This window comes from Rutilus rutilus (assembly GCF_951802725.1).
Source record: "Rutilus rutilus genome assembly, chromosome: 25".
NCBI classification, from domain to species: Eukaryota; Metazoa; Chordata; class Actinopteri; order Cypriniformes; family Leuciscidae; genus Rutilus; species Rutilus rutilus.
Window position 1 is genome coordinate 944,893 of NC_140229.1, and position 12,500 is coordinate 957,392.

A 12,500-nucleotide genomic window follows, 5' to 3' on the forward strand; every position below is an offset into this window, starting at 1 on the left:
TTCCCAGCGTTTCACAAAGCAAACATCCTTCCGACCGGTAACGCGCGCTTATGCAAAACTCTCAATGATGTTTCCAATTTGAGATTGCGCTGTCCAACAGAGCGCCGGGGGGGCTTCGCAATATAAATATAGAAGAGTGATGAGTGCAGGAATGATCACAAGAAAAATCGCCCAATAAAAAGGCAGATATTGTGAGGTTCTCCTTCACGCTCAGACATCTGCATCTCTCTAAAAACTCATTTTGTAGAGGGAGACACCTCGGGCAATGTTTGATCAGTGCATTATGAAATTAATTTGGTCTTTCTTCAGGACAAAATTGGATTACCCTGGGAAATCAAGAGAAAAAAAGAGATGAGGAGGGGGATGGGAAAGGAGCTAATTCTGTTTCAGCGGCTTGAGTGGAATTCATTTCATGGCGTTTGGCTTTGCTTTGCAATCCACTCTTGGAAACGAACGGGACGCCACGTCAGTTGCAAACATTACCATTACAAAACGCTGCTGTACAAGCGGCAAAGTGGAAGCACAGGTTTATATACAGTGAGTTGTGCATGTTTACTTAACCCTTGTGCATCAATTAAAAAAAGTTACACAGGTCCATAGTGGACAAAAATGTCATAAATGAATGTGAAGCTTAATTCTAAAAGTTTGGTCTCATTTTAAAGAAGACCCATGGCAGATTATTGTTGGAAGTAAAAAAAAAAAGTTTAAAAAGTAAAACAAACAAAAAGTTGTTTAGGTTTATGCAAATAATTTATGAACATTATTTCATATTAAATATTTTTTTTTTATAAAAACATGTTGAACTCTAATACATCTGAACAAGTCGTGTTCCAAATGTGAGGTTGATATCTCCAGAAATGAGCTTTCAGTGAGACTGTGTTTGGGCGCAGTAACAGATGTTCCCCATTAGATGCAGCAAAACTCACTGGGACACAGTGCTGGATCTGTGATTTGGATCTCACTGGGACACAGCTCACTGGGACACAGTACTGGATCTGTGATTTGAATCTCACTGGGACACAGTGCTGGATCTGTGATTTGAATCTCACTGGGACACAGTACTGGATCTGTGATTTGAATCTCACTGGGACACAGTGCTGGATCTGTGATTTGAATCTCACTGGGACACAGTACTGGATCTGTGATTTGGATCTCACTGGGACACAGTACTGGATCTGTGATTTGAATCTCACTGGGACACAGTGCTGGATCTGTGATTTGGATCTCACTGGGACACAGCTCACTGGGACACAGTACTGGATCTGTGATTTGAATCTCACTGGGACACAGTGCTGGATCTGTGATTTGAATCTCACTGGGACACAGTACTGGATCTGTGATTTGAATCTCACTGGGACACAGTGCTGGATCTGTGATTTGAATCTCACTGGGACACAGTGCTGGATCTGTGATTTGGATCTCACTGGGACACAGTACTGGATCTGTGATTTGAATCTCACTGGGACACAGTGCTGGATCTGTGATTTGAATCTCACTGGGACACAGTACTTGATCTGTGATTTGGATCTCACTGGGACACAGTGCTGGATCTGTGATTTGCAGTTTCTCTCTCCAAAAAAATATTACAAGCACACACACATTTTTTATTATGCACATTTAAACCACACTCTGACATCCATACCAACACACACACACAATTATCACTGCATATTTTATCCAGTTGGCTCTATAATATGCAGAAGCAGAAAACAGGAATAATTTGCTTTATAGGCCAAACCTGAGAAAATTGGACCATCTGATAAACATTTTTACAAATTAAAATTTTGAAGCCTTGCCAACAGAATGAAAGCCCATGAACAAAGATTGCATAATTTTAAAGTTAAATGGCTCTGGGATTAAAAATAGCCGTTTTAATGGGTTTCAATGGGGACATTTTTGTCCAAAAGGTCCTGAGTTAAACTATTTTGTGTTTCTAGTGCAAAATAGATTTATTCAAGGAAATGGGGGTGAAATAGTGAAATTCCAATAAAAATACACACCTGTGCCAAAATGTATGAAAATAGCATTAACACAGGCTAAATGATTTAAAACAATTTAATAAAAAACACTGAAAAAGACAAGGTCGCACAAGGGTCAAGTGCATCTGAGGATCTATAATGAGGACAACAGCGAGGTCTCTATGTTATCACCACAATAAATTCAGGCCAGTATCATAATGGTGGACGATTCTGAGATGTCTACAAATGCTGTGGCTTTCAAATGAAAGCGGGACCTGTGAAGGAAAGCGCCGCCGACAAACCGAGATTGGATTTAAACACATTATTCAAGCAATTTCACGGCTGTTTAGCTTCCCACAACACGTGGAAGGTGCTCCACTTACGAGCAGTAAATCTGCTAGCAGAAAATATGGCTGAAATGACACCTTTATGGAAAGAAAAGTGCTGAAATTAAGGCAGGTCAATCAAAATCACTCAGTGGCGGACAATTGAAGGATCTCACAACACAAACACAATCCATTCAGAGCCATTTTGAGCGTCTCCTCCGTCACGTTGTTCCCGTCTGGGACTGATTCGGGACTTCATTTCATTCCAGGCCCACAATGAGCCTCCAACTGTGAAAATGATTCAATCTACAAGATCCATCTCATAAAGGAAATAAATTGAGTGCTTAAAAAGAAGGGAAGAACCGAGGTGGAGAGACCCAACGGGGTCGAGCAACACAGAGGAGCCACAAACACTGGGAGGAAAATCAATCAAAACGGAAATGGTGGAATACAATAGGTTTGAAATTTAAGGCAAAAGTGACGCGAGTTCAAAGTGCTTGAGTTTGAGTGTTTGTTGCTCTCAGAGTGAACGTCCATTCATTAAAGTCCCCCTGTAGTCAATCATTTTATCCCTTAAAACTCATCTTTGATCCCCAAAATGACGTATTTAGGCATTTTTTTTCTTAAAAAAAAAGTCTTCATGCCTTAAAATATCTTGCATGTAAATCGACACTCCTGCTTCATTTAGTATGCGCGGTTCTATGAATATGCAAATGAGCCCCGCCTCCACTCACTCACTCGGCTCAGAGATCCACTGGTTGACGATCACACGTTGATCTGATTGGTTACAAGGTAGTTTGTGACGTCAGAAACACCAGCGATTTCAAAGCGTGTGTTTGAGACTGTCTTTGGTTCACTGCAGTTTTAAGGAGGAAATACTCAGCAATGGTGTCGACTTATGAACTTACACATGCTTTGTCTTAAAGCAGATTAAAAACACCACATAGACACATAAACAACATTAAAAGCTGGATTTATACCACAGGGGAACTTAACCATTTACTATTGACCAGTCAGTCAAACCAATCATTGATTACAGACCCATGAAATGATAAACAGGACTATAAACAGGACATCTTTACCTCATTTACCCCAGGATAGCACCTTAAAGGTACACACAACTCCTCTATGGTACTAATATGCACTGTTTACAGATGGATAAGGAACAAAGTTGTCCATTTAAAAGTATTGATCTGGTGACAAGCTATTGTACGCCTCAACGTAATACATCTGACACTATGAGGAACATGTAGACCAATGAAAGGACAGTTTAACTCACATGTGACCTGCCTTGAGCAAGTGAACCAAAGCAAGAAGAAAATGCAACATTGTAACAATTTCAGTCGCTGTTTCAGAACAAAGCAAAAAAAAAGTGCCCTAAAACTCTTGTGTCTCAGTGTTAGTTGGTTATGAAGAGGTAATTAGCATCCTGACCTTCAGTAATTATCCACCAAGCGCACAATAACCCTTCAGATATAAATACACAGCAATCATGAAGCACACGCACATCTGATGATCCTCAGCTGAAGAAGCGTTCAGTGGTTCAGCAAGCCCTCGATCGTGAGGACGAGGGTGAAGAAATCTCAATTAACACGCAGATAATTAACTCCACACACACTCTGATACACACTGAGCTTAAAGTAGGACAGAAACCAGAACAAACCGCTGATATTCATGCAGGAAAAAGGAGGTTTTGACAGACGGACTCATTCATTACTGAGAGGAAAGACTAACAGATGGAGATCTTTCACACACACACACACACACACACACACACACACACCGCTCGCGGCTCCGTGACATTCAACACACAAACTCAGAAAACACACTCTAAAACACTTCAACTAGAGTCTCCACCCAAAACCATAGTGTGTGTGAGTGTGTGTACATGTGTGTGAGAGTGAGTGAGTGTAAGTGTGTGTGAGTGTGTGTACCTACTTAACTATGGTTTGAGGACAAATTTGTACCAAGAAATGACCAAAACCTGACAAAATCTCCAAAAACCTCCTTTAGGGATGTCCTCGTTTATAAATCTGTATAAAAATAAAGTAATAAAAGTTTTTTTCTAAATGTAAAAATGCAGAAAGTTGTGTGTGATGAGTAGGGGACAGAATATACAGTTTGTACAGTATAAAAACCATTACAACTATGGAATGTCCCCATTTAGATATCTACGTAAACATGAGTGTGTGTGTGTGTGTGTATGTGTGTGTGTGTGTGTGTGTGTGTCAACAGTATAACTTTCTTGGACTATATTTCAAGCATTTCAGTTAGTTTTCAAGTCCAAGTGTTCACAGCATATGGGTTTAAAGTGAGGAAATAATGACAGATATATTCATCATTAGCTCAAGTATTCCATTAAAGCTACACAACAGCAGAGACAAACCTAATTATCTTAGTCTAGACTCTTCAGACATCTCTCGCATTATTAATATTAACACACATTAATACAAAGCCACATGAATCTCAGAGGAATCAATGCATATGTGATTTCTCGTCCACTCATCTGGTCTGTCTCTTACACTCGATCTTCCAGTCACGTGTGACTCTCAGGAACATAAATATGCATAAATAAATGTACACAAAAATGCATACAAAAATGAATAAATAAATAAACGCACGCAAAAATGCATAAATACATGCACACAAAAATGCATAAGTACATGCATGCAAAAATGCATAAATACATGCACACAAAAATGCATAAATACATGCACGCAAAAATGCATAAATAAATGCACACACAAATGCATGCAAAAATGAATAAATAAATGCATACATAAATAAATGCACGCAAAAATGCATAAATACATGCACACAAAATGCATAAATACATGCACGCAAAAATGCATAAATAAATGCACACACAAATGCATGCAAAAATTAATTAATAAATAAATAAATAAATGCACGCAAAAATGCATAAATACATGCACACAAAAATGCATAAATACATGCACGCAAAAATTCATAAATACATGCACGCAAAAATGCATCAATAAATAAATGCATAAATAAATTGTTATTTAGCTAGTAATCTACAGCATGTAATTTAACATTAACACATAATATTCCTTTTATATTTCAGCCATCTGAGGCTCAGAACCAAAGTAATTTTGGATAAAAACATCAAATAAATAAACAAATAAGCAACATTTTTAAGTTGCTTTTGATAAAAGCATCTAATAAATAAAGCAAAAAAATGGTGAAACTGCATTAACTTTATATTGTTATTATGATTTTATCTTTCTTACACTCCTGTATGAAGTAACATAGATCAATCCCATTTTGAAACAAAAGTGCTGATACAACAGTGCTCTATGGCTGTTGATGTAAAATATTGGATAATAATATTTGCATTAATATCTACAAGCCTTTGAGTCTGGATCTGCCCTTGGACGAGGCGACATGAACCTGCGTCACGGATTCAATTAAAGAGGCGATGGGGGCGTTTGATGAGGACGATCTGATAGGAATCGTCAAGGTGAAGGACTGAACGCGCCAGCCGCTGGTTAACTACCCCAGTTAGACATAAAAATATCAGAATTTAGATTTTTTTTATTGTCAATTTTACTGTCATCATTTTGACTTTTTGCTGTCATAATTTCGAACTTTTTAATGTCGTAATTTCGACTTTTAAATGTCAAAAGCAACTTTCATAAATGCAACTTTTTATCGTCGTAATTTCATTATGCAACTTTTTATTGTTGCAATTTTAATTGTGTTGTCTTCATTTCTACTTTTTAATGTCATAATTTCGACTGTCATTTTGACTTTTTACTGTCGGAATTTCAACTTTTCACTGTCAGAATTTCGACGTTTTACTGTCAGAATTTCGACTTTTTTAATGTTGTAATTTCGACTGTTGTAATTTCGACTTTTTATTGCTATGATTTCTATGACTTTTACTGTCATAATTTAAACTTTTTTTATTGTCGTAATTTAGACATTTTAATGTCATAATTTAAACTTTTTTAATGTTGAAATTTCGACTGTTGTACTTTCTACTTTTTACTGCTATGATTTCTATGACTTTTACTGTCATAATTTAAACTTTTTTATTGTCGTAATTTAGACATTTTAATGTCATAATTTAGACTTTTTTAATGTTGTAATTTCGACTGTTCTAATTTCGACTTTTTACTGCTATGATTTCAATGACTTTTCTTCAATGACTTTTTACTATAGTAATTTAGACATTTTAATGTCTAAATTTAGACTTTTTTTATGTAATTTCGACTTTCATAATTGTAACTTTTTATCGTCGTAATTTAGACGTTTTAATTTCATAATTTCAACTTTTTTAATGTTGTAATTTGAACGTCTAATGTTTTAAACGTTTACTGTTGTATTTTTGATGTTTTAATGTCATAATTTAGACTTTTAATTAATATTGTAATTTGAACGTCTAATGTTTTAAACGTTTACTGTTGTATTTTAGATGTTTTATTGTCCAAATTTAGACTTTTGTAATTTTGTAATTTCGACTGTTGTAATTTCTACTTTTTATTGCTATGATTTCTATGACTTTTTACTGTTGTAATTTCAACTTCATATTTAATGTCCTAATTATTGTTTTAATTGCAACTTTTTATTGTTTCAGTTTATTGTAAGTTTGTGTTTTAATTTGTGATTTACAAAAGCATGATTTTTTTCTTCTGTGACAGAGACTGTGTTTCTGGCAGACTTACTCTTGTGATTGAGCGTGTCCAGGATCTGTGTTGCACACGTCAGCGGTCGGTGTTGGTGTTGGTGTCGGGCCGGTTGGTTCGGTCTCTGAAGACACGCCAGCATGGTGCCGTTTCAGCTCTACAGGTCAGAGATCTGTAACAAGGGACAAACCAGTTCAAAATGAGTCGATCAGACGTTTCTAAACCAGCAAACAGAAGCTGCTACATGAGATTCAGACTCATAGTGCGTGGTCTGTTTCTGGAACCCTCTGATTTATCTGCTTATTGCTCTCATTTCCAGAGGGCAACAGTTCAGAAGCATCTGTATGGACACGATTACCAACAACAGCAGAGATGAAAGAAACCGCCTGGAGAAACATCAGCAGACCTTCATCTTCGCCTCACAGGAATCCTTTCTTCAAAACCAGTGACCCGACAGCTAAAACCTGCGCATTCACAACAAGGCCTCCATTATGGCACATTTGTCAAGAAGAGAAGATTCAGGTTTGTGTGGAGAGAGAGAGAGAGAGCGAGAGAATAAATCAGGTCCTCCTGGTAAAACCCGTTGTAGTTTTATCAACAAGCGTAAAAGCAGCTTCAGCTCAGGGCAACACATGCATTAAAGACACAAGAACTCTATATTCTATATATATATATATATACATATTCAAAGGAGAAAGTGAACAAGAGAGACGATTTATAAGGGACGGCAACGACTTCAGCCTGGAGTAAACATTCAGCGTTCGTTCATCTGCAAAAAACACTTCAGTTTCCACAAAATTCTGAAGCAGAGCAACTGTTTTTAACATTGATAATAATCATAAATGTTTCTTGAGCATCAAATCATCATATTAGAGTGATTTCTGAAGGATCATGTGACACTGAAGACTGGAGTAATGATGCTGAAAATTCAGTTTGACCACAGGAATAAATTACACTTTACTAAATATTCACTGTGACGTGCCTCTAGGTCCGTACTACGGGTTGTGGCGGGGACTTTGAGGCAATCATAATGTGAAACACCTGCAGAGAATTATAAAAGGTGATTGTTCTCTGACTTCACGTTGCTTCATGGTTGCTGCTTTATTTGTTTATTATTCGTTTGCTTCATGTAGTAGTTTAGTTTGGGAATTTGTGTTTGCAGGCCTGTATTTTGGAGTGTGTATTTTGTGTTTGTGTTAATTATGTAACTTAAACTTTATTTATGTTGGTGTTCCGAGCGGAATGTTTTCCGTAGCTATGTTTTTTTATTATTTAGGTATGAGTTGTAAATGTTATTTTTGTTAATAAATACTTTTTGATTGGCTTTTATTCTCGTTGCCTCCCTCATTTGTCGCGGCTCAGAGCCGGCCGTGACGACATAGAAAACAGCTGTTTTACATTGGAATAATATTTTGTGATATTAACTGTATTTTAGAGTGCCACTGTACACTACCAGTCAAAAGTTTGGGATCTGTAAGATTTTTTATGTTTTTAAAAGAAATCTCTTCTGCTCACCAAGGCTGCATTTATTTGATAAAAAAAAACAATAAAAAAACAACAACAAAAAAAAAAACAGTAATATTGTTGTCTATGTGAATATATTGTAAAGTGTAATTTATTCCTGTGATCAAAGCTGAATTTTCAGCATTATTACTCCAGTCTTCAGTGTCACATGATCCTTCACAAATCATTCTAATATGATGATATGATGCTCAATAAACATTTATGATTATTATCATATGATTTTAAAATGTCAAAATATTTAACAATATTAGTGTTTATTTTTTTTGCTTTTTAAAAACATTAAAGATCATACCATTTCAAAACGTTTGACTGGTAGTGTATATTCACAAAGAAAACAAATATTTTACATTATAAAAATATCTCACTGTTTTACTGTATTTTTGAGTGCTACTGTACACACAGAAGACAGAACGTCATGAGGGAGAGTAAATGATGAAGTGTCTCTACAGAAAAACGAAGGATCTTCTTGTTGTCTTTGAGCTGTCGGAGGGACGTCAAACTTTGAATGGCAAGGACGGTAAATCCTTGGCACTTTGCTGTGACATCGGCACCAGCGATAAGAATATTATCAGGCACAATGAGATAACGCTCCCGCACACCGACCCACGCCGATCAAGGATTCCTGATAATCCCTGTTTTCTGCTATTTTCCCACTTTAACTCGTCTCAGGCCCGAGGGCAGAAACACAAGGCGTCTAATTATATCAGAACAGCGCCGAGAAGTGCTGGGCGTTTGAGGAGATAAAGTCACATGACAAACAGGACCCTTTACATCTCATCTGATCCATGTTTGAATCCCTCGGGATGAGACCGTGGATCCGGTTCGCTGAGCTGATTCTGGAAGCTACAAAGGAAGCTCCATTTTTGCCACAAAAGAATAAAATCATGCTTTGTTAAATCTTAATTATGACATAAAAAGTAAAAAAATTCTGTCATAATTTTATAATTTTATTTAGTATGTCAATGTTTAATGTCATAATTTTCAATGTTGTAATTTCTCCTTTATATTGTTGTAATTTCTACTTTTTTCTGTCGTAATTTTGACTTTTTGCTGTAATTTAGATTTTTTTGTCAATTGCAAATTTCGTAATTTCAACTTTTTAAATGTCAATTTCGACTGTAATTTTGACTTTTTAATGTCGTAATTTTGTCTTTTTACGGTCATAATTTTGTCTTTTTACTGTCGTAATTTCAACTTTTTATTGTCGTAATTTCAACTTTTTATTTAATGTCATAATTTTGACTTTTTGCTTTTTCCTTGATCTTTGTACATGTAAGAGGTCATTGTAATATAAAAACCCTGTACGTTTCAGAACTCAGAACTTCCTCGTTAGTCCAAAAACAGCTTTTATTGAAACCAAACATGCTGAGACTCTCAAAACAGCCAAATAGCGTGCGATTAATCGTCCTGAACAACACATCGCTCTACCGTTAGTCATCAGTAATGGTTTAATGAAAGAATAACACTGGTATTCTCATGACCGGAGTGACGAATCAGCTTTATTGACTTCTTGTTTTCAGGTTGAAAGTTTGGAAAGTGACTTTGGTTTGGAGGATTTGTACAGATCAGCTCCTGTAGGATGAGTGACAGACCGTCTCTCTGTGGAAACGGGATCCTATCAGAATAATGAGAAGATAACAGAGAGAGAGAGAGAGAGAGAGAGAGAGTTTGACACGCAACATCAGCGGATTCATCCGTAAAACTCCTCATGCATTTTTAATGGAATCTATAACTCCAGGATTAGCCGATAAGAGACGGTCCTGTTTAAATTTTCTAATGCTTAGCATAATTGGTATCAGAGCGCAGCGGAGAAGACAAAGATGTTTCTTTAGAGCCGAGCTGCTAAATAACCTCTTGAAACCGTTCAAGCACGTCTCACCGAAGCCGGGAAACATGCGCTCATTTACATCCCAACATTTACAGGGGATTCGCGGCCCGCTTTACATGGAAATGCAGATCTGATGGATTATACAGCGACTGCGGCTTCATCACACGTTTATCTATACAGCCTCATAATTAGTGCACTGCAAAAATGCTTTTCTTACTTAGTATTTTTGTCTTGTTTCCACTTTCCAGTCTAAATATCTTAAAAATTCTTAAATAAAGATGTCTTTGTTAAAGTAGTAAAATGCCATACGATTTTATGTCTTCTTTTCTGGGGAAATAAATCAAAATTAAGTGAGTTGTTGCTTAATAAAAGCAAAATTATCTGCAAATGGGGTCAGAAAAATAATCTTAATTGAAACAGAAACAAGATTATTTTTCTTACCCCATTGGCAGATAATTTTGCTTTTATTAAGCAACAGCTCACTTAATTTTGATTTATGTTCCCAGAAAACAAGACATAATAGCTTATGGGATTATACTACTTTTAAGACATCTTTATTTAAGAATTTTTTAGATATTTGGACTGGACAAAAATACTAAGCAAGAAAAGCATTTTTTGCAGTGTGCGCGATATGAGTTATACTGCTGATTTATGCATGATATAAATATGTTGTTCACAAGCGCTAAAAATTGTGTGTGGAACTACTTACACAAACATACACATTAATCAACACATTTATTTGCTAACACTTTACAATAAAGTCCCATTAGCCAGTGCATTAACTAGTCATTTGTTAATGTTTGATAAAACTGTGAAATGTCATCGTTCTTTTTCACTTTTCAGTTTGAAAAAACATTAAAGTCACAAGTCTTGAAACACAAAGTTGCATGTAGAAATTGTAAGTCGCACATCTGATCTAATGAAGTGTTTCTGTCTGTGACCCGCCGCTCCTTTTTATCGTCGTAATTTCGAACTTTTGCTGTCATAATTCGACTTTTTAATATCTATTGCAACTTTCCTGATTTCGACTTTTTAAATGTAAATTTCAACTTTTTTGTCGTATTTTCATTATTGACTTTTTATTGTTGCAATTTTGACTTGGTTGTCATAATTTCTACTTTTTAATGTCATAATTTCAACTTTGTCATTTAGATTTTTTTATGTTGTTATTTCGACTTTTACTTTCATAATTTCAACTTTTTACTATAGTAATTTTGACGTTTTAACCCTCTGATGGTCTTCGTTTAGCAGTCACACTGGGGGCCTTCCCGGTCATAAATGACCGGACACCTAAAAATGAAACTTCCTCCATCCCAGTAAAAACCAATGCAATTTATTTTTGTTCTATAATATTTATTCTTTTTAATTTAGAATTTTGAGACAATTTGATTGAACTTATTAATATTTATGCAATATTTATAGTCCATTTTTTGCCATTGAAAATAATGTTGGTTTTTTTTTTTTTTTTTTTTTTTTTTATTCTATGCAGTATTTTCGGGTAAAATAGAGACTAGGCTTTCAGAAAAAAAATAAAATAAAAAAAAATTCATCAATTTATTAATCATAAAATTAAATAAAACATGTTATTGCATGGGTTTACCACTAGATGCCTGTATAGCTCTTAATGGAGATGTTTGTGAATTCTAGTTGTTTTTGGACCAAATTACTTACTTTTAAGATGTGGATTGAATGTATTTTTTTAGAAATTCTCAAATAATACTTTTTGCCAAGGTTTATAACATTTTATTAATTATTATTTTAATAATTTTAATAATTATTATATTAATTATATATACATATATTAATTATAATTATTAATTATGTTATGTTTTTCACTCTTGATGTTTTAGAGCTTCACCCCTTCATTGCTGAGCATTTTTTTTCTGCATCGTGGCTGATTTTTAGAGAATTTTTGTGTTTTTGTCAATTTCCCATTCATTTCCTAGGGGGGTAATTTTGACCGAAGACCAAAATCATAACTAATTTTTTTACGACCACTTAGCATGCTCGGATCATGAACTCAATTTTTTTGTGTGTTCACATACCTAATGCCAGAAAAGTCACCAAGTTTCGTAACATTCTGATGAAGCTGTGATTTTTAAAAATTCAAAACAGATTTTTGTAATCTGAATTTATTGGTGTGTATGTGTATAAACGTGTGTTTGTATGTGTGTGTGTGTGGGTGGGTGTGAATTTTTTGCACTCTTGATGT

At 35.3% G+C, this 12,500-nt stretch overlaps 1 protein-coding gene across 1 annotated transcript in view; it reads right to left on the reverse strand.

Annotated features, from left to right (window-relative positions):
• LOC311284842 (protein FAM222A) overlaps positions 1-12,500 on the reverse strand; it is a 19,448-nt gene that overhangs the window by 2,965 nt on the left and 3,983 nt on the right. The window contains exon 2 of the mRNA XM_084400064.1: positions 6,976-7,108. Within this exon, the coding sequence (XP_084256190.1) occupies positions 6,976-7,078 (103 nt within the window). The 5' untranslated portion in view covers positions 7,079-7,108. The remainder of the gene's footprint in view (positions 1-6,975; positions 7,109-12,500) is intronic.